This window comes from Bos grunniens, chromosome 12 (genome assembly GCF_055505025.1).
Source record: "Bos grunniens cultivar Pamir isolate PY7600 chromosome 12, Bosgru_T2T1.0, whole genome shotgun sequence".
Lineage (NCBI taxonomy): Eukaryota > Metazoa > Chordata > Mammalia > Artiodactyla > Bovidae > Bos > Bos grunniens.
In genome coordinates this window covers 70,462,314-70,486,044 of record NC_141176.1, presented here as the reverse complement: position 1 = coordinate 70,486,044, position 23,731 = coordinate 70,462,314, and the positions used below count along the sequence as shown (strand labels likewise).

At 42.0% G+C, this 23,731-nt stretch overlaps 1 protein-coding gene across 1 annotated transcript in view; it reads right to left on the bottom strand.

The window, feature by feature from the left end:
- The window catches only part of LOC147361868 (ATP-binding cassette sub-family C member 4-like), a 76,837-nt gene that overhangs the window by 34,022 nt on the left and 19,084 nt on the right, over window positions 1–23,731 (bottom strand). Inside the window, 4 exon segments of the mRNA XM_086328625.1 lie at window positions 4,797–4,898; window positions 8,478–8,727; window positions 9,880–10,005; window positions 11,191–11,352. Coding sequence (XP_086184751.1) covers window positions 4,797–4,898; window positions 8,478–8,727; window positions 9,880–10,005; window positions 11,191–11,352 — 640 coding nt within the window.

Genomic DNA, 23,731 nt, shown 5'->3' with positions numbered 1-23,731 from the left:
TTGGGCTCTCCCACCTGCTGCTCTGGGCCACGGGCTGCCTAGCCATGCTCTGTGTGATGACCGGCTCAGGACACCTCCCCGGTGCTGATGTGACTACAGTCCAGCTTTACTGAGCACCACGATAGCCCCAGTACCGCCAACTCCTCAGGGACACCTCTCCAGCATCAGAAATCTGGGAAACCACAACAGCTGTGTTTCCTGTTTTGATGCTAAGGCTGCTAATACTACCTCCTTTTGGACTGAATGAAAGGTAAATGCTACTGTTTACATAATTCAGAGTTAGTCACTGCCAGTTGGTAAACACAGAATTCTTTCTGTGCCCGCTGTCACACCATTGCCAACCAATTCGAGAGCTAACACCACAACTCTGCCTTCCCCTCCACAGCTCCCACCACAGCTGCCACATCATGTGTAACTAAAACCACTAACTCTGAGCTTACAATCCACGCCAAAGTCTGCCTCTGATGCAGCCAGGTTCTTTGGAGGAGCTGTCCTTTCTTGGGTGTGTAGGCTGTAATTTTCTTTCTCTATAGATTTGCAAATCTAAAAACAAAATTACCACACTCTATGGACTTCCTTGGTGACTCAGATGGTAAAGAATCTGCCTGCAATGTGCAAGACTCAGGTTTGACCCCTGGGTAGGGAAGATTCTCTGGAGAAGAGAATGACAACCATTCCAGTATTCTTACCTGAAGAATTCCATGGACAGAGAAGCCTGGAGGGCTACAATCCTTGGGGTCACAAAGAGTTGGACCCCACTGAGCGACTAACACCAACCTCACCCTCTGAAAATGGATCTGCTAAATGAACAAGGACTGGAGTGTAACTCACTGAAACCAAAATATCGTCTTTCAATATGTCCCACATGGAACATGCTATTCTGGGATCTTTAATTTTTCAAGGGATGCATATAGGAGCATCGCTCTTGAAGAAAAATCAGTTAAATCATTTTGCTCAAGGGGAATATTTAAAGTACTCCGCATGAATATTTGTGGCTTCTTCTTATACCTTAAATGCCTTCTGCTGTGGGATTAGATTCTCTCTTCTTTACATGCCAAATGTAATTCTGTAAGTGATGGAAAACACTGTCCTGTGCAGACAGCCTCATAACCCTTTTGCAGGTGCAGGAAAAGTCACTTAGCAGTCCCTAGGCAAGATTACTAGAGTGGGTTGCCATTCCCTTTTCCAGGGGATTTTCCCAACCTAGGAACCGAACCTGGATCTCCTGCACTGCAGGCAGATTCTTTACCGTGGAGCCACCACGGAAGCCCAATATTGTAAAGTAATTAGCCTCCAATTAAAATTTTTTAAAAAGTAGTCATTTTAAAGCCTGAAAGATGCATTATTTTTATTCAAACTCAGGATGTACTTTAGTGACCAGAATTGAGAAGGTGCTAAATGAGCATCAATCAGGTGGATTTTTGGCTATCATTTAAAAAGTGGAATAAATTTAAAAATTTAGTATCCTTAGAGTAAAATTTTGTGCTTGATAACAGTTTTTTCTACATGGAAAAAAAGATGCCATGTTCCAGATTTTAAAAAATGAATGGAAAGGACAAAACAATAGTAAAGTATAACAGATTATTGTTCATACTTATAAAGCACTTTGTATCACTTAGAAATTAAAGAATAATGCCTTAAAGTCTAGACTTAACCTAAAATGCTGGTGATTTGCTATTTCACATTAAAGAAGGGAGAAGTTGGTCTGAGGATATAACTGTTGATGTGGGCAATAAAAAATCTGCTCTAAGATACTACACTGTTAGTATTTAACTGAAAACTTACCTACTTAATTTCAAGCCCGAGTAACTTAAATAATTTATAGGAAGTCAAAAGCCTTCATCTATTGAACCACCCTAAATTTTTATTATGGCTGTTAAAAAGTATAAAGTTGATTTAATCATATTTTCCTTCATACTTCAAAAAAGTTTCCTAACTGTTGTACCTTAAGATTTCCACTGAGCTTTTTTAAAATGTAACTTTTATGAGGTAAGAAAGAAGTTGTTTTAGAATCATTTACTCTTTAATGAGACAATCATTTTAAGTTTTGACACAGAAAATGTGAGCAGTATAATTTCAGAAAAAATCTTAGTTGATCAGATTACTGTCAATTTATAATGATGATTGCCCTAGGTAAATAGATCGCACTTTTTATTTCTTCTCACCCATCTTTTTCTTCTTAGTTCCAATTCCTGTGGTATGGTAAGCATGCATACTTTCATCTCTTTAGTTTCCTTATGAATCACTAGTTTTTTCAGGTTTAGAGGGATCCTCTTCCCTGCCTTTGACACGCAGGATTAGTTGAGGGGTTTAAGTCAGTTTAAAATGAGCTTTTGCTCACTAAGGCTCCAGGTCATTAAGGCTTTTTTGTTTTAGCTTCCTTACCCTACAATGGCTGAATTTAGCACTTGGTTTTCAATATTATATAGTAAGAAATGACAAGTTGCTCTTGACCATTTCTTAAGCCAAAATTCCTTACATTTAGATAATTAAAGGTTCATAAAATGAAGATTTACTATTTCTTCATTGCTTGCTGGTACAGCTATAGTTTGTTTTACTCGCAAGTTTATACATATCCCTAATGTTTTCAAGTGCCTTAATTGTTTAATATCTCTGGCTTCAAAGGTTTCTAGGAAAAGATATGCTTACCTCACATTTTTGTGTCTCCCTCAGTAGTGACAGTCTGGTACTGCATGAAAAATGTTATTATGGTGCCATGGCTGTTAGTTTCTAATGAGTGCTATTAGACTAGATTCAGTTGAAAATATTTAGAATTTCCATTCTCTGAAAGTGGTAAAAATTAGCTACAATACCATAATCATCATTTACCTAGAGAGGAATACCTTTGCTTTGCTTTGCTAAGTCACTTCAGTCATGTCCGACTCTGCAACCCTATGGACTGTAGCCCACCAGGCTCTTCTATCCATGGGATTCTCCAGGCAAGAATACCGGAGGGGGTGGCCGTTTCCTTCTCCAAGGAAACCTTGACACACAATAATGTTAACATTGTATCTATTTTTGTGTAAACATAGCTGACGAAGCCTCTCATCTCTGTAATTTTGAATTCTGCTCTAACAGAATCATAATATGCCTTTAGATTTTACAAGAGACTTACAACAGAACTCACAGCCTTTTCCCCTCTTCCTTCAGGAGTTTAGTATCTTGAGTTAGTAATAATGTGTTTTGTTTTGTTTTGTTTTTTTAACTCTAGAAGCTATATAGAAACCTTTTCAGATTTTTCATCTGATTTATTCACATGGACTATAGTACAACTAAAATCCCTTATTCTACATTACAGGCATTTGCTGCACAGGCAGACTGCTGAATACAGATAATTTTATTTCAGTTAATAACTGCAGAATATATACTGAACTGATTTAAAACAAATCTACATGTTTGCTGGGAACAAAAGAATTCTAATAAGTTCATACAAAGTATGTGTTAGCATTCACATGAAATGTTCTTTATAATGGAATTTTAGTGGTGCTTTCTATAAATGCTTCAAGAGCATTATGACGAGAAACATCAACCAGAAGGTAAATCCACCATATTAAGGTATCAGAAGCTCTCAGGTTAGATCAGACACCTTGTGTGAGTTTCCACAGACAGAAGGTACAGGGATGTGGTTTCATGTATGAGGGAACAAACCACTGGTTGTCGGTGGGGATGGCAGCTGCTGAGTCAGAAGCAGGTGAACAGGATGCAGGGAGCACTACAGAGTCACAGGGACAAAATATAGGACAAGTCTACAGTCAGGACATGTGCTCTGTGGTCCCCACTCTGACAGCCTGGCTCCTGGGCTCTGCTCTGGAGGGTGGACCCTCTGGTGGAGGCGCCGCCTCCCTGAGTCCCTCCAGCCCTGGGGGTGGGAGCAGCTTCCTGCCTTTGATAACCCCTGGGTTGTCTCACACACCACCATTTTGCCCTTACTGCTTTTTTCTCCCTCTTTTATCATCTGCGTAACTAATTCCCTGCATGGAACTCCCTCTCCCGCGGTGGGGTTCTGTTTTCCTAACCAATCCTCACTGATACAGGAGGGTGAGCACAGAAGACCACGGAACCGGGGAGCAGCGGGGCATTTCAGTTGGTAAAGGGGCTGCACTGGGCGTGTGATACTGACAACTTCTTGAGACCAGACCCTGTTGTTTTTTCTGTTTGACTGAACCTAACAAATAAACCAAGTGTTGGAAATCATCAGCTCTCCTAGTCAGCTTCCACACAGCGTAATCCTTTAACTAGGAATCACTGGTGCTCACTACGGTCACCTGCTGTCTCCTCCTACCCTGAATGCCACCAAAGTATTCAGAACCATCCAGAAGCTCAGGATGGGAGAGCACCCGCTCTACCAACAAAGATCCAGATCATGGCCTCACTCTGTGTATAATGAACTGGTCTGAAAATCAAGGCAAAAAATATATGCTGATTCCCCAAAGCCTCTTTAAAAACTAGTTGTGTGTTTTTCAGATAACCCATATCACATTGCAGCATTTTGTTTGTCCAATTCTGTAAATGCTAACATTACAATTGTATGGACTTTGAGATCAAAATGTGATAATACTTTGAAAGTTCTCTTGAAAATGAGAGCAAGCACAACATGTCAAACATCTTAGGCTGATTTTATAATTAATTTCCATTAGATACAAACATTAGTCCCTATTTTGAAAAATTTTGCAACATACTTTTAGTAAATGAGCAAGTCACATTTTACACCATGGATAAAATCTAAAAATTCTCCAATAAATCGTAGTCAAAGTTGTCTGTTAGCAGTCATGATCTTGGAATGGAAGATCTGTTACCTCATCCCAAAAAGCAATGAAATCTTGCATGTCCACCATCACTTCACCCTCTGATGGCAGCTGAGTGCTGACCTGTGGTATTTCATCAAGTAATAAAAAATTCTACAGAAACGAGGGAAAAAACAGATTGTTAAACTGCAGGAAGAAAGCACAAACAAAAACAATTGCTTTCCTGGGATCTGCAAACTTTGAACAGTCTAAATACTGTTTTGCTAAAAAGTATTAGTTCACATCAGAACATATTATGCAATACATGAGACACTGGTTCAATTCCTGGGTCAGGAAGATCCACTGGAGAAGGGTTAGTCTACCCACTCCAGTATTCTTGGGCTTCCCTTATGGCTCAGCTAGTAAAGAATCCACCTGCAATGCAGGAGATCTGGGTTTGATTCCTGGGTTGGGAAGATGTCCTGGAGAAGAGAAAGGCTACCCATTCCAGTATTCTGGCCTGGAGAATTCCACAGACTGTATAGTCCATAGGGTTGCAAAGAGTCAGACACAACTGAACAACTTTCACTTTCACTCAGAACATATTAAATAATGTATAGAACAAAATATTACATAATTACTATTATTACATGATTAATAATTACTATTATTACAGCTCATGGTATATATCAATATAATCATATAATATAGTGTATTTGTTGTTGCTCCGTCACTAAGTCATGTCTGACTCTTTGCAATCCCATGGATTGCAGCACTCCAGGATCCCCTGTCCATCACTATCTCCAAGAGTTTGCTCAGACTCATATCTGTTGAGTCAGCGATGCTATCCAGCCATCTCATCCTCTTTCATCCCCTTCTCCTCTTGCCCTCAATCTTGCCCGGCATCAGGGTCTTTTCCAATGAGTTGGCTCTTGGCATTAGGTGGCCAAAGTATTGGAGCTTCAGCATCAGACCTTCCAATGAATACTCAGGGTTGATTTCCTTTAGGATTGGCTGGTTTGATCTCCTTGCAGTCCAAGGGGCTCTCAAGAGTCTTCTCCAACACCACAGTTCAAAAGCATCAAATCTTCCATTCTCAGCCTTCTTTATGGTCCAACACTCACATCCATACATGACTAGTGGAAAAACAATAGCTTTGACCATAGGGAACATTATTGGTAAAGTAATGTCTCTGCTTTTTAATACACTGTATAGGATTGTCATAGCTTTTCTTTGAAGGAGCAAGGGTCTTTGAATTTCATGGCTGCAATCAGCACTTGCAGTGATTTGGAGCCCAAGAAAATAAAGTCTGTTTCTGTTTCCATTGTTTCCCCATCTATTGCCATGAAGTAATGGGATGAGATGCCATGATTGTAGTTTTCTGAATGCTGAGGTTTAAGTCAGCTTTTTCACTCTCCTCTTTCACCTTCATCAAGAGGCTCTTTAGTTCCTCTTCCCTTTCTGCCATAAGGATGGTGTCATCTGCATGTCTGAGGTTATTGATATCTCTCCCAGCAATCTTGATTCCAGCTTGAGCTTCATCCAGCCCTGCATTTCTCATGATGTACTTTGCATATAAGTTAAAAAGGCAAGGTTACACTATACAGCCTTCATGTACTCCTTTCACAATTTGGAACCAGTCCATTATTCGATGACCAGTTCTAACTGTTGCCTCTTGACTTGCATACAAGTTTGACAGGAGACAGGTAAGGTGGTTTGATATCCCCATCTCTTTCATGATTTTCCACAGTTTGTTGTGATCCACACAGTTGAAGGCTTTAGAGTAGTCAGTGAAGCAGTAGCAGATGTTTTTCTGGAATTCTCTTGTTTTTCTATGATCCATTGGATGCTAGAAATTTGATCTCTGGTTCCTCTGCTGCCGGGAGCCGGCATACTGCATATTGCATATTGAGTGCAGCACTTTCCACAGCATCATCTTTCAGGATCTGGAATAGCTCAACTGGAATTCTATCACTGCTGGGAGCCAGTGAGGAACTCCGCCCATGACAAAGGTCATGAGGAAAGCGGCTCGGCACACGCAAAGGCGGGATCGAGCCTCAGGAGTCCCCCTGGAAATTCTTGAGCATTTACACCCAAAACCAGAGTCTGCCTACTTTCTGCTTTGTGCTTTCACCTACACCTCTGACTTTACGGGGGGCTGTCCCCCACTACCTCTCTGAAAAAAGTTAGCTTACAGCTCCAGTTAATAATTCCTGGGTGTGACAGTGTTTAACCTACAAACTCCTTTGGAAATCCTCTAGCCTGCCTGAATAGGTTTTTCCGGCCACATGTGATTGTTCAGAGCCTCCCAACTGTGAGAGGCAGGAGATGTTCTAAACTGTGTAAACACAGATTCTTTTGAATAGTTAAAAGATTGATTAGAAATTGTATTGGTGAAGGGATTTTCACTTGTTGGGCCAATGTTTACTGCTAAGTTTCCATATCCCTTACCTGCTGTGTCCCTGGCAGTGTATTGATTAATATAGTTGGTGTAAATAGTAGCTTTAATGTTTGTAACCTGGGACCCTTGAGTTAATTCTTTTTCTTGTTATAGCCCACCACACCTTTGCTCTGTAGAAATGCAACTTTATCTAATGCTTTTGGAGGGTGGCTCCTGACCAGTCACCTTTAGAGAAAAATAAGTTTTCTGAAGAAAAGGTCTTAAAATGTTAACAGGCCTCCGGGCCAGAAGATGATGCAAATCACCTAAGCTTTTGCATATGATATGTTTGCAGGAAGAAAGCCTGGCTTGCTGCCTGACTCTACCCCTTCCCCCATTATCCTCTATGCATAACTTAAGGTATAAAAACTACTTTGGAAAATAAAGTGCGGGCCTTGTTCACCGAAACTTGGTCTCACCATGTCATTCTTTCTCTTACCTTCTGGCTGAATTATTCAGCCTCTTTTCTCCACTGAATTTCCTCACTGAGCTATCCTTATTTCAGCCTCTTTTCTCCACTGAATTTCCTCACTAAGCTATCCTCATTCTATTACTCTTTATATCCTTAATTAACGTTTAATTAAGCAAGTGTTTCCTGATCCTCGCCTATGCCGTCTCTCCTTTGAATACCCTGGATCAGCCGGGGCTGGTCCCCGGCACTCTGCCTTTTCTAAATCCAGCTTGGATCTGGAACTTCTTAATTCACATAATGGTGGGAATTATAAATGTGAAAAGAAGAGGGCAGCTAGAGAGAGAAGATTAAGCAGTAAATAAAGAGGGGACAGGGATGAAAAGGCAGATGCAAAAGGTGGCTCAGACATCAACAAGCAAAACATCTGTGGGGGAAAGAACTCATTTTTTAACACAGAGAATTAAGTGAATCTGAGGCCAGTCTTTCTGTCCAAGCAGCAGGGAGCTCTCAGCAAGTTCCTCCCCTCCCAGCCCAGAGAGGAATCTTACACCCCAGGACTGTGCACAGTCACTGCCTGGTCACTGGGGTTAGCACAGGAGATGCACTCTGTTTGCTTCTCCTGCTTTTAGACATTTTAATCACTCTGCAGGCATCACTACACAAGAGCCCTGTGCTACTGCTACTTATATATACTACTGCCCCTCCATGAAAACCAGTCTTACGGTATCGGTAACTCACTCTACCTATGAACAGAAGTGGGCACCTACAACATTCTGGGAAGACTGCCAGCTTTGGCACTGAGAGAGTTAAATATCTCCTAATTGGAACACAGTGACACCAAACAAAAGGGCATTTTACAAAAAATCCACCTACAACTGAAAGCAATTATTTGTCCCCAAACCTTGATTCTTCGGATGCTGACAACGGCCTCTGACACATTCTCAATGGACATGGGGAAGTAGGGGGTGCTCGAAAACCTCAGAGCCTCAAACAGCATCACCACCACAAACACTTGGCTGGCTGTGATCAGGTTGTCAAGGAGCTCATTGGTGATGAAGGTGACAAAAATTATAATTTTGCTGACAGCCAAACATGATGCCAAATTCATTCCCCTAAGGTAGGAAATTCTCAGAATCTTGGAAATGTCCTTCCTGAAAAAGAGAATAGGAAAGAGGTTTTAAAAGGAGCATCGACATCCAAGGCACGAATTCAAGTCCTCACATGGAGACACTGCACGCCTGGGGCTCCGTCCCAACACCAGGACGCACACTTCATCACCACTTCACTTCCAACTAAACAGCGGCTTCACGTCACCCTTTTAAACACTGTGGGTCAACTGGACTGGGTTTGAACATTCTTTCAACAAATATTCATAACCACAAGTCCTGGACCAGGCTCCCCGCTAATGACAGAAAGACACAGTCCGTCCCCTCCAGGAGCTCATGAATTTGTGGGGGAAGAGAATAAAACACCCCAAAATTGTGAGGCACCAAGACATTAGACAGAGACAGGCACCATGGCCCCTATGGAAGCACATGTCCTGGGTGTTGGAAATAGTGCTGCAATGAGCATTGAGGGACATGTGTCTTTTTGAATTTTGGTTTTCTCAGGGCATATGCCCAGTAGAGGGATGGCTGGGTCATATGGCAGATTTATTCCTAGTTTTCTAAGGAATCTCCAGCCTCTTTTCCATAATAGCTGTGCCAATTTGCACTCCTACCACAGAGCAGGAGGGTACTGTTTGTAGACTTTTTGTTGATGGCCATGCCTACCAGTGTGAGGTGATACTTCACTGTAGTCTTTTTTTCTTCTTTTTTTTTTTTTTTCTAATTTTTTTTAGACGGCCGAGGCGCCGAGCCAGGCGGCAGAGAAGTGGCAGGCGGCTGCGTCGCGGGCGGTGTCTGCACGGCTGCGGCCCGGCCGGCGGCTGCGGCGACTCCGGTCGCGTCGGCGCCGGCCCCCGCCCCCTCCCCTCCCCTCCCCTTCCCCAGGAGCGCCTTCACTGTAGTCTTGATTTGTATTTCTCTAAGAAAGAATGATGTTGAGAACTTTTTCACGTGTTTATTGGCTATCTGTATGTCTTCAGAAGCGTATATAATTTTTCCTTTAAGAAGATGGTAATGGAACAGCAGGTTAAAATGACATATCCCCTCTTCCACTTAACCCTCCTGCCACATGTGAGGTGTGGAGTTCATAGTATTTAAGTTCATCTTCATTTGAAAACTTGGTAAGCCTTCTAATTTCAGTCAATAAAAATAGAGGGGAAAGTACAAAAATATGGTGTGATATGTATAAAAACGTACCTTCTTAATCTGGTAATAAGGTCTATAAATGACTGTCCCCAAGCATACATTTTTACTGTTCTGATGCCAGTTATAACTTCACTCATGGTCCTGATCCTGTCATCTGTGAAAGCTGTGGTCTTACTCCTGAGGGAATAGACGTGAGAGATGAGACTTAATGACCACAGCCCAACTTTCCAGCAGCAGCAGCAGCAGGAGGGGGCAAAGGGAGGGACCAGGGATCGATGATTCCCTACAGCTCTTCTGTGCTGACATCACAGGCAGGTCCTTCTCAAAGTGAAAATGGAGAAAAAGACTTCTAGAAGTCAACCATTCAGCCTAATTCAAGGAGTAACTTGGGAACTTGCAGTACTGGCTGAGGAAGACCCAAAGTCAGTCAGGTATAAACTCTGCCCAAGAAGGTCGCAGCTGGGCAGGGAAGGCAGAAAGACACTGAATCTAATGGGAAGACAGTGTCTGTGCTGTGATAAAATAGGAGAGAAGTTCTGGGAAGCAGAAAAGATGGGACTGTTAATTCTACCAGGAAAGCAGAACAAGAAGAAATTCAGAGACCTGGTAGCACTGGAACAGGGCCTCGAAGGATGAGGGACATCTCTTCACAGCAGACAGGAAAGGAAATTGCAAATAGACAAAAATATCACATGTAAAGTCATTAAAAAAAAAAAAAAGAAGAAGAGAAATTTCAAGAAAAAAAAAAAAAAAAACTTCAAAGAGCACAACACCTCCACCACCTGACAGCCTGGACAAATGACCCACCTCCAACCCTCTGGGACCTGCTTCAGGTCTATCTCTTCGCCATTAGGTCCTTCATCACCAGTGACTGTTCTATCACATATTCTGCTGGGACTGTGGGGCTTTACTAAGACATAGTTAATTAAGATTGACCTTGTCCTTGAGGCACTTATAAGTTAATGGAAACACTGAATTAAAAACAAAACATGAAAATAGATACCTGAAAATTGCTCTAGCATAAGAATAACAAAAACACATGTAGCTAAATTTGAGCCTATAGGATTATTACTATTTAATAAAGTTTACAAAACGTCAATGTAGGTACATTCTGCTCAAGGACACTCCACTTATTCAGCTATGGTAGTGGGAGGAGCCAGTGAGTGCCATCTCCTTTCCCTCTTCAAGATCAGCCTTCAGCTTAAGGCTGGAGCCTCCACCTGCAAAGCCTGAAGGGTCTACAATGCACTCAAAGAAGAGACCAGAGAAGGCATTGGTTTTGTTTTTGAACACAAGCATCGAGCAGATGCTGCATGTTACTAAGCACTTATCACCTATTTTTTAAACCAGTGTTTCTCTTACCGGAGTGATGAAAACAACATCCCGAAGCAGCTTTGCAAAAGCAGAAGAATGATGAGAACCGCCATCGCAGCAAGACACGACATTCCTATTTCCATCCAGAGCAGGGCGGTCACTGTGACAGCCTGCAGTGGCCCCACCCACAGATAGTGAAGAACATCCTCACTGTTAAAGAGAAAGACAAGCCTTCTCAGGACTGCATACAATATAACAATACAGTAAGGACACAGTGTAGAAACAATCTGCTCTGAAGGAACAGACAGGAATTTAAACAGAAATTATCTCAGTGAGTTTTACACCTGCTGAAGCAGAAATCCAAGCTTCCACCCCAGATCACGCTGTTCTGGGGCAGCACAGGGCCAGCCTCAGGGACATCCAGGGAGAACCCGACCAGCACCACTGATGGAAGATGTTGATTTTATCCACAACACAGATGAACTCAGGGCTTCCCCAACTCTCTCTGTCCCAAAATTCAGCCCCATCTCCCCAGAAGAGCCTATATTATGGTACTTACCACACTTCCGACAACTGCTTGTACATTTACCTTTTGGACAGGCTGTGGCCTTTCCAGGGCAGAAATTAAGGCTTATTCATCCTTCAAATTGAATAGAGGCCTTACGTCATGTTTCATGAGTGAATAATTGAAGGAGAAGTGAAAGTGTTAGTCGCTTAGTCATGTCCGACTCTTTGCGACCCCATGGATTATAGCCCACCAGGCTCCTCTGTCCATGGAATTATGCTGGCATGATAACTGGAGCGGGGTACCATTTCCTTCTCCAGGGAATGTTCCTGACCCCAGGGATCAAACCCGGGCCTCTTGCATTGCAGGTGGACTCCAGCTCTTACCTGGAGCTACCAGATAAGCCCCCAAACTTAAAGGCCAGGATCATCCAGGAAAGAGAACTGTTCTATGCAGATCTGTCCAACAGCTGCAACACCCTGGAATTGTGATCTATTCATAAGGTAAGTGTGAAATAGGTATGATGGGACAGCAGAGAGGAGGTTGTGCAAAGCTGGAGACCACTCACTTGGCATTATTCCTCCATGGCTCCCTATGCAGCAGCACTGAACAGGGGGCAGGAGAAGGAACAATCCCTGCCCACCAGGCCTTCATCATGCAGAGGAGGAGGAAGACAGTTCAGGCAGCAACACTGACACCACATGCCAAGAAGGGCCACTACGAAACTTCTATGGAGGACCTCTACTAACACTAATCAAGCTGTCCCAGAACACTACTGCCTATTACTGAAGTATATTGCAGACAATGTCAGAAAAACAAACTTCTCGTGTACAGGACAAAACATATTATCACATCTAAGCTGCACACAGAGGAAATGAGCGTTGGATAAAGAGAACCCTTGTCTTATGTCCTCAACAGAACACTGATTGAACCATACCCTGGCACCTGGCATCCCAATAAGCTAAATCCAGTAAGAAGAAGGATGGGAAATGGAAGATGATCCCTCAGGGGCAGTTCACCTGATCAAACCTGTTCACATCGTTGGACAGCAGGTTGACTATCTGGCCTGTGGTGGTCTTCCCCATGGCTGAGCTACTCAGGCACAGTGACTGAAATGAGAGAAAGATACAGAGAATCGATTCCTACAGTGATACCAAGTCAGTCTGAGAACTTAGCAAAATGGAGTGCGTTTTCATGGGGTCTTGTGTGGTGTCAGGACGAGCAGGATGATGCCTGACAGCAGGGCTTTGGGGACCCATGTTCATCCTTAAACGATTCAATGTGGCGGCAGCCCTGCTTACAAGGACAGCAAAGGGAGGAGCAGGAGACAGAAGCAAAACCCTCCACTCTGTTTCACAATGAACTTGGACCTGTCCGAAGGATAAGTGAATGTAGGTTTAGACTAAGTAAACTAAGTAATTTTCAGCCAAAACCTAAATGGCATATTAAAAAGCAGAGACATCATTATGCCAACAAAGGTCCATATAGTCAAAGCTATCTTCTTTCCAGTAGTCATGTACTGATGTGAGAGCTGGACCATAAAGAAGGCTGAGCACTGAAGAACTGATGCTTTTGAAATGTGGTTCTAGAGAAGACTTGAGAGTCCCCTGGACAGCTAGGAGATCCAACCACTCAATCCTAAAGAAAATCAACCCTGAATACTAATTGTAAGGACCGATACTGAAACTGAAGCTCCAACAGTGTGGCTGCCTGATGCCAAGAGCCAACTCATTGGCAAAGACCCTAATGCTGGGAAAGATTAAGGGCAGGAGGAGGAGGGGGCAACAGAGGATGAGATAGTTGGATGGCATCCTTGACTTAATGGACATGAGTTTGCCCAAACTCCGAGAGATAATAAAGGACAGGGAAGGCTGGTGTGCTGGAGTCCATGGGGTCACAAAGAGTTGGACAGGACTTAGTGACTGAACAACAACAAGATGAAAGTGGAGAGGCCGCCTTAAGGAAAGAGATTAGGGGACCTGGACTATAAATCTGGTCGGTCATTGATACCAGGTATGACACCATTTAAACACTTTGGTCTTAGTTTCCTCATTCTAAAATTGATCAGTATAACAGTCAAAATACTAATCCTGTGAGGAACCTGTGTTCTTAACGCCAGTCTGCTGACTTTACAAAAAAAACAGACTGTGCTGTACAATCCCTTGATTTGACAAAAAGCTCAGAAAAATTCCCTAGAACTGAGAAACCTGAACAGACCACCTTGAGCAATTTCAACAGACCATCAGCTGGAGCCATGGGTCCAAACAAAATATCATGGTTCATAAATTCTTTCTATTTAGTCTTCAAGTTAAACAGAAAAATCAATGCTTAAGAGAAAATGTAAAATGATGTAGCCACAATGGAAGAGAGTATGGCATTTCCTCAAAAACCAAACACGAAATTAGTACACAGCACAGCAATTTCATTTCCCAGAATGTACCCAGAATAACAGAGCATGAATTTGACTGGTCATTTGTGCACCCTGTTGATAGCACCATTATGTACAACAGTCAAAAGGTAGAAACAACTCAAATGTCCACTAACAGATAAATAGATACCCAATCAGTCAGTCAGTACTCAAACTCAAGTCCATCAAGTCAGTGATGCCATCCAACCATCTCATCCTCTGTCATCCCCATCTCCTCCTGCCTTCAATCTTTCCTATAATCAGGGTCTTTTCAATGAATCAGTTCTTTGCATCAGGTGGCCAAAGTATTGGAGTTTCAGCTTCAGTATCAGTCCTTTCAATGAATATTCAGGACTGATTTCCTTTAGGATGGACTGGTTGGATCTCCTTGCAGTCTAAGGGACTCTCAAGAGTCTTCTCCAACACCACAGTTCAAAAGTATCAATTCTTCAGTGCTCAGCTTTCTTTCATCCAAACATGACTAATGGAAAAACCATAGCTTTAACTAGAGGGAACTTTGTTGGCAAAGTAATGTCTCTGCTTTTTAATATGCTGTCTACGTTGATCATAGCTTTTCTTCCAAGGAGTAAGGATCATTTAATTTCATGGCTGCAGTCACCATCTGCAGTGATTTTGGAGCCAAAAAAAAATAAAATCTCTCACTCGTTCCATTGTTTTCCCATCCATTTGCTATGAAGTGATGGGATCGGATGCCATGATCTTAATTTTCTGAATGTTGAGTATTAAACCAACTTTTTCATTCTCCTCTTTCACTTTCATCAAGAGGCACTTTAGTTCTTCGCTTTCTCCTATAAGGGTAGTGTCATCTGCATATCTGAGGTTATTGATATTTAACCTGGCAATCTTGATTCCAGCCTGTGCTTCATTCAGCCCGGCATTTCTCATGATGTGCTCTGCATATAAGTTAAAAGAGCAGGGTGACAATATACAGCCTTGATGTACTCCTTTCCCAATTTGGAACCAGTCTGTTGTTGTTCCATGTCTGCTTCTAACTATTGTTTCTAACTATTACTTACAGATTTCTGAGGAGGCAGGTCAAGTGGTCTACTATTCCCATCTCTTCAAGAATTTTCCACAGTTTGTGGTAATCCACACAGTCAAAAGCTTTGGCATAGTCAATAAAGTAGAAGTAGATGTATTTCTGGAACTGTCTTGCTTTTTTGATGATCCAGTGGAGGCCGGCAATTTGATCTCTGGTTCCTCGGCCTTTTCTAAATTCACCTTGAACATTTGGAAGTTCATAGTTCACATACTCTTGAAGCTTGGCTTGGAGAATTTTGAGCATTACTTTGCTAGCGTGTGAGATGAGTTCAATTGTGGGGTAGTTTGAACATTCTTTAGCATTCTATTTCTTTGGGATTGGAATGAAAACTGACCTTTTCCAGTCCTGTGGCCACTGCTGAGTTTTCCAAATTTGCTGGCATACTGAGTGCAGCACTTTCACAGTATCATCTTTTAGGATTTGAAATAGTTCACTTGGAATTCCATCACCTCCACTAGCTTTGTTCATAGTGGTGCTTTCTAAGGCCCACTTGACTTCACATTCCAGGATGTCTGGCTCTCGTCCAGTGATCACACCATCGTGGTTATCTGGGTCATGAAGATCTTTTTTGTATATTTCTTCTAGATTGATTATATTCTTTGCAACCAAAGATGGAGAAGCTCTATACAGTCAGCAAAAACAAGACCTGGAACTGTGGCTCAGATCATGAACTCCTTATTGCCAAATTTAGACTTAAAAGAAAGTAGAGAAAACAACTAGACCATTCAGGTATGACCTAAATCAAATTCCTTATGATTATACAGTGGAAGTGAGAAATAGATTTAAGGGACTAGATCTGATAGATAGAGTGCCTGATGAACTATGGACGAAAGTTTGTGACATTGTACAGGAGACAGGAATCAAGACCATCCCCATGGAAAAGAAATGCAAAAAAGCAAAATGGCTGTCTGGGGAGGCCTTACAAATAGCTGTGAAAGGAAAAGAAGCAAAAAGCAAAGGAGAAAAGGAAAGATATAAGCATCTGAATGCAGAGTTCCAAAGAAGAGCAAGGAGAGATAAGAAAGCCTTCCTCAGCAATCAATGCAAAGAAATAGAGGAAAACAACAGAATGGGAAAGACTAGAGATCTCTTCAAGAAAATTAGAGATACCAAGGGAACATTTCATGCAAAGATGGGCTCCATAAAGGACAGAAATGGTATGGACCTAACAGAAGCAGAAGATATTAAAAAGAGATGGCAAGAATACACAGAAGAACTGTACAAAAAAGGTCTTCATGACCAAGATAATTATGATGGTGTGATCACTCACCTAGAGCCAGACATCCTGGAATGTGAAGTCAAGTGGGCCTTAGAAAGCACCACTATGAACAAAGCTAGTGGAGGTGATGGAATTCCAGTTGAGCTATTTCAAATCCTGGAAGAAGATGCTGTGAAAGTGCTACACTCAATATGCCAACAAATTTGGAAAGCTCAGCAGTGGCCACAGGACTGGAAAAGGTCAGTTTTCATTCCAATCCCAAAGAAAGGCAATGCCAAAAAATGCTCAAACTACCACACAATTGCACTCATCTCACACGCTAGTAAAGGAATGCTCAAAATTCTCCAAGCCAGGCTTCAGCAATATGTGAACCATGAACTTCCAGATGTACAAGCTGGTTTTAGAAAAAGCAGAGGAACCAGAGCTCAAATTGCCAACATTTGCTGGATCATCGAAAAAGCAAGATAGTTTCAGAAAAACATCTATTTCTGCTTTATTGACTATGTGAAAACTTTTGACTATGTGGATCACAATAAACTGTGGAAAATTCTTAAAGAGATGGGAATACCAGAGCACCTGACCTGCCTCTTGAGAAACCTATATGCAGATAAGGAAGCAACAGTTAGAACTCGACATGGAGCAACAGACTGGTTCCAAATAGGAAAAGGAGTATGTCAAGGCTGTATATTGTCACCCTGCTTATTTAACTTATATGCAGAGTACATCATGAGAAATGCTGGGCTGGAAGAAACACAAGCTGGAATCAAGATTGTTGGGAGAAATACCAATAACCTCAGATATGCAGATGACACCACCCTTATGGCAGAAAGGGAAGAGGAACTCAAAAGCCTCCTGATGAAAGTGAAAGTGGAGAATGAAAAAGTTGGCTTAAAGCTCAACATTCAGAAAACTAAGATCATGGCATCTGGTCCCATCACTTCATAGGAAATAGATGGGCAAATAGTGTCAGACTTTATTTTTGGGGGCTCCAAAGTCACTGAAGATGGTGACTGCAGCCATGAAATTAAAAGACGCTTACTCCTTGGAAGGAAAGTTATGACCATTCTAGATAGCATATTCAAAAGCAGAGACATTACTTTGCCAACAAAGGTCCGTCTAGTTAAGGCTATGGTTTTTCCAGTGCTCATGTATGGATGTGAGAGTTGGACTGTGAAGAAAGCCGAGTGCTGAAGAATTGATGCTTTTGAACTGTGGTGTTGGAGAAGACTCTTGAGATTCCCTTGGACTGCAAGATCCAACCAGTCCATTCTAAAGGAGATCAGTCCTGGGAGTTCTTTGCAAGAACTGATGCTAAAGCTGAAACTCCAATACTTTGGCCACCTCATGAGAAGAGCTGACTCACTGGAAAAACTCTGATGCTGGGAGGGATTGGGGTCAGGCAGAGAAGGGGACGACAGAGGATGAGATGGCTGGATGGCATCACTAATTCAATGGACACGAGTTTGGGTGAACTCCGGGAATTGGTGATGGACAGGGAGGCCTGGCCTGCTGCAATTCATGGGGTCGCAAAGAGTCAGACACAACTGAGTGACTGATCTGATCTGATCAATGTAAAAGAAGGTTTTAATGAACAACAAAAGTTCCACAAATACAGCTATGAGATTTAAGTATGAAAACATTGAAAACCAATTTGATAATCAGAATCCATTACAAGCTGAGTGGATATTATGCAACAACCTGTGGATAAAAGTTATCAAAGGCAGCTCTGACCCGATCTCAACACAAAACTTTTCATTATTTACTGGTAAAGTTTGCTTAAATGACAACAACAAAATTGGCCTGATGCAAATAGCAAACCTCTCTAGGAAGGTGTAAATGATCCCAGTTACAAATTTTTAGTTTTCAGAGAACTTTCCCAAAATGCTTCTGTTGCTTGAGGGGAGGTACACACCATGGTACTAAGTAACACTCACCTTGCGGTAGATCATGTGGCACACGGCTACTCTCAGCCTCATCCCCACACGCTGCATGTGGTAGAAGTACAAGTGGTGCAGAACGGCCCACAAGAGCAGCAGGCGCTCAGCCCTGCCGCATAGCTGTAGGCTTCGTGCAAAGCGGCAGAATCATTGGGATCATAGTTTTCAATATAACTAACCATTTTCCCCAAAAACATGGGTTGAACTACTTTGATGCCTTCCTGAAGGAAAAAAACCTTAATTAGAAATACAAGTCATGCCAGTTTTTCTTAACACAAGCTTTACTTTATTATTAGCATGTTAAAAAGCCATCTTGAAAAAAGGCTACATTCATGGCTAATCTAAAAGAAAAGTACACAGATCCACTATCTCAAAGAAGACAAGCAGACAACAGTTTTAGTTTTAACGTAAGCCAAAATCTTACATTCAAAGACAATAAAGCCTTAGTATTGGGTTGGCCAAAAAGTTCTTTTGCTTTTTAAGCAATAATAAAAGGCACATTTTCACCAAGAATTTTTTTGAACAACCTTTTCAAAGTTCTGTTCCATTACCTTCTTCTATTTTTCAGGCAATTTCCTAATTCCACCTTCCCAAAACTTTTTATCTTTTTGAGGAAAACTTTGTATCTATTTCAGGTGCCTTTTACAGTCTTCCAGAGAATTAAAATTTTCTTCCAGTAATAGAATTTTGTAAAAAAACAAAATACATGGAAATCTGAAGATGCAATGTCTGGTAAACATAGAAGATGAGATAGATCCTCCAGGTCAGGCTGTAACAGTTTCTGCCTGGTCATCAAAGAAACATGCGGTCTTACATTATCCTGATGGAAGATAATGCATTTTCTGATGACTAATTTCAGACACTTTTCATCAAGTGCTGCTTTAAGTTGATCTAATTGGGAGAAGTACTCATTTGAATTAACTGTTTGGTTTTCCAGAAGAAGGTCATAATAGAAGACTCCCTTTCACTCCCACAATATACATAACATCAACTTCTCTGGATGAAGACTGGACTTTGGTGTGGTTGGTGGTGGTTCATTTCACTTACCCCATGATCTCTTCTATTCCACATTGGTGCACAGTATCCACTTTTCACCACCCATCACGATTTGTTTTTAAAAAGGAGCATTTTAATAATAGTTACATTTCAGTAGAGAATTGAGTGTGGAAATATGGTCAAGAAGGGTTTTTTGCCCCCTGCTTAACTTAGATGGAAAACAAACAACAAAGTGATTAACATAAACAAAATGGCAAAATGACTTTTGATGTTTTTTTGGATATTTTGAGAATGTTGGCTATCTCCCACATGATATAACATTGATTGTTCTCAATCAATGTCTGGATTTTATCTCTATCAACTTCTACTATCAACTGGTCTAACCAACTGTGGAACATTATCCACCAAGAAACCTCCAGCACAAAACTTTTCTCCTTTTTTGGCTGTGTTGAGTCTTCATTGCAGTGCTCAGGCTTCTTTTGTTGGGAACTGCCAGTTTAGTTGCCCTGAGGCATGTAATACCTTACTTCCATGACCAGAGATCAAACTCATGACCCCTGCATTGAAAGGCAGACTCTTAGGACCACCAGGGAAGTTCCCAGATGGGTTTTCTTTTGAGAGCTCTCTACTGTCTGTACAAAGTTGAGGCACCCACACACAAGAGGAAAGGAGGAAGAATCCAAAGCTCAAAATGTGAAGCACAACTAAAAAATATTTTCTGTTCAACCAACTAGTGCCTGCTCAAATTATTTACAGAAAGCTGACTCCATCTCTCAAATGGATGAGGCACTGAAGCCCTACACTCCTGTCTTGCTCTACACACACATGTTCACAGGCTGTAACACCTACCTTACCTTCCACAAGGTCACAGGAGATTTCATCTACTCCAGAGAAGAGAAGACCATTTCAGTCAGTTCAGTCGCGCAGTCGTGTCCAACTCTTTGCGATCCCATGAATTGCAGCACACCAGGCCTCCCTGTCCATCACCAACTCCCAGAGTTCACTCAAACTCACGTCCATCAAGTCAGTGATGCCATCCAGCCATCTCATCCTCTGTCATCCCCTTCTCCTCTTGCCCTCAATCCTTCCCAGCATTAGGGTCTTTTCCAATGAGTCAACTCTTCTCATGAGGTGGCCAAAGTATTGGATCTCAGCTTCAGTCCTTCCAATGAATACCCAGGACTGATCTCCTTTAGGATGGACTGGTTGGATCTCCTCACATTCCAAGGGACTCTCAAGAGTCTTCTCCAACACCACAGTTCAAAAGCATCAATTCTTTGGCGCTCAGCCTTTTTCACAGTCCAACTCTCACATCCATACATGACCACTGGAAAAACCATAGCCTTGACTAGATGGACCTTTGTTGGCAAAGTAATATCTCTGCTTTTGAATATGCTATCTAGGTTGGTCATAACTTTCCTTCCAAGGAGTAAGTGTCTTTTAATTTCATGGCTGCAGTCACCATCTGCAGTGATTTGGGCGCCCATAAAAAATAAAGTCTGACACTATTTCCACTGTTTCCCCATCTGCCATGAAGTGATGGGACCAGATGTCATGATCTTAGTTTTCTTAATGTTGAGATTTAAGCCAACTTTCTCACTCTCCACTTTCACTTTCATCAAGAGGCTTTTGAGTTCCTCTTCACTTTCTGCCATAAGGGTGGTATCATCTGCATATCTGAGGTTATTGAGATTTCTCCCAGCAATCTTGATTCCAGCTTGTGCTTCTTCCAGCCCAGCGTTCCTCATGATGTACTCTGCATATAAGTTAAATAAACAGGGTGACAATATACAGCCTTGACGTACTCCTTTTCCTATTTGGAACCAGTCTGTTGCTCCATGTCCAGTTCTAACTGTTGCTTCCTGACCTGCATATAGGTTTCTCAAGAGGCAGGTCAGGTGGTCTGGTATTCCCATCTCTTTCAGAATTTTCCACAGTTTATTGTGATCCACAGCCAAAGGCTTTTGCATAGTCAATAAAGCAGAAATAGATGTTTTTCTGGAACTCTCTTGCTTTTTCAATGATCCAGAGGATGTTGACAATTTGATCTCTGGTTCCTCTGCCTTTTCTAAAACCAGCTTGAACATCTGGAATTTCACGGTTCACGTACTGCTGAACCTGCGTAGGAACCTGGAATGTCAGGTACATGAATCAAGGCAAATTGGAAATGGTCAAACAGGAGATGGCAAGAGTGAACATCGATATTCTAGGATGTTCTAAACTAAACTAAACTAAACTAAACTAAACTGACTCGATGGACGTGAGTCTCAGTGAACTCCAGGAGTTGGTGATAGACAGGGAGGCCTGGCATGCTGTGATTCATTTAGCGAACTAAAATGGACTGGAATGGGTGAATTTAATTCAGATGACCATCATATCTACTACTGTGGGCAGGAATCCCTTAGAAGAAGTGGAGTAGCCATCATGGTCAACAAAAGAGTCCAAAATGCAGTACTTGGATGTAATCTCTAAAACGACAGAATGATCTTTGTTCGTTTCCAAGGCAATCCATTCAATATCACGGTAATCCAAGCCTATGCTCCAACCAGTAATGCTGAAGAAGCTGAAGTTGAATGGTCCTATGAAGACCTACAAGACTTTTAGAACTAACACCCAAAAAAGATGTCCTTTTCATTATAGGGGACTGGAATGCAAAGGTAGGAAGTCAAGAAGACCATGTAGTGGAAGAATTATGAGTAACATGACCATATCAGAGTAAGATGCCCAGTTTTTAAGAACACAAAAGCTCACTGCTACATTTCCAGAAAGCCCCATCATTCACCCCTAGAAGTGCTAAAACCTTAGGAAGAGCCCCTCACACCATAGATTATAAAACACACTGTTTATAGAGTTTACTGAGATAGAAATCTGCAGGCTTACACAGAGAAGCAAGAATGTCAAACTACACAAGGCAGTCCCAGCCCAGGTACGATCAAGGGACGCCCAGTGCTGCAGGCTACAAACCTGGGGATATCCACCAGAATCCCAGCAGTAACACCTGCCATCCCAAAGTGTCCTAAAACTGTGATTCTCTTTGGGAATGACCACAGTCTGTTACTCAGCTCTCTATTTGGTCCTAATATCATTGTAATTACAAGAAAAGTAAGAGTAATGTCATCTACTTAAAGAACACTGTCAGATCAGATCAGATCAGTCGCTCAGTCGTGTCCGACTCTTTGCGACCCCATGAATCACAGCATGCCAGGCCTCCCTGTCTATCACCAACTCCTGGAGTTCACTGAGACTCACGTCCATCGAGTCAGTGATGCCATCCAGCCATCTCATCCTCTGTTGTTCCCTTCTCCTCCTGCCCCCAATCCCTCCCAGCATCAGAGTCTTTTCCAATGAGTCAACTCTTTGCATGAGGTGGCCAAAGTACTGGAGTTTCAGCTTTAGCATCATTCCTTCCAAAGAAATCCCAGGGCTGATCTCCTGCAAAATGGACTGGTTGGATCTCCTTGCAGTCCAAGGGACTCTCGAGAGTCTTCTCCAACACCACAGTTCAAAAGCATCAATTCTTCGGCACTCAGCCTTCTTCACAGTCCAACTCTCACATCCATACATGACCACTGGAAAAACCATAGCCTTGACTAGACGAACCTTTGTTGGCAAAGTAACGTCTCTGCTTTTGAACATGCTATCTAGAATGGTCATAACTTTCCTTCCAAGGAGTAAGCGTCTTTTAATTTCATGGCTGCAATCATCATCTTCAGTGATTTTGAAGCCCAAAAAAATAAAGTCTGACACTGTTTCCACTGTTTCCACATCTATTTCCCATGAAGTGATTGGATCAGATGCCATGATCTTCGTTTTCTGAATGTTGAGCTTTAAGCCAACTTTTTCACTCTCCACTTTCACTTTCATCAAGAAGCTTTTGAGTTCCTTTTCACTTTCTGCCATAAGGGTGGTGTCATCTGCATATCTGAGGTTATTGGTATTTCTCCCAACAATCTTGATTCCAGCTTGTGTTTCTTCCAGCCCAGCGTTCCTCATGATGTACTCTGCATATAAGTTAAATAAACAGGGTGACAATATACAGCCTTGACGAACTCCTTTTCCTATTTGGAACCAGTCTGTTGTCCCATGTCGAGTTCTAACTGTTGCTTCCTGACCTGCATACAAATTTGAACAATGTAAATGCAACAAATCCAGCAAAAAAAAAGAAAAATACTGCAAAATAAAGGCAGGTCATTACTGCCTAAATGTCTTGATTTTTCTGCTGAGAGACAGAATTTAATATGCCAATTGAGCAAATAGCCTCACTAAGGATTAATGCCAGTCCAGGGCCTATAACTTCTACTCTTCTGTCTGTTCCTGATTCTAACCCTCCATTAGTGAGGTAAAAAACAACCGAGAAAGTATTCACTATCAAACTTGAAACTAGGGGCTCTCCTGATAGCTCAGTTTGTAAAGAATCCACCTGCAGTGAGGAGACCCATGTTTGATTCCTGGGTTGGGAAGA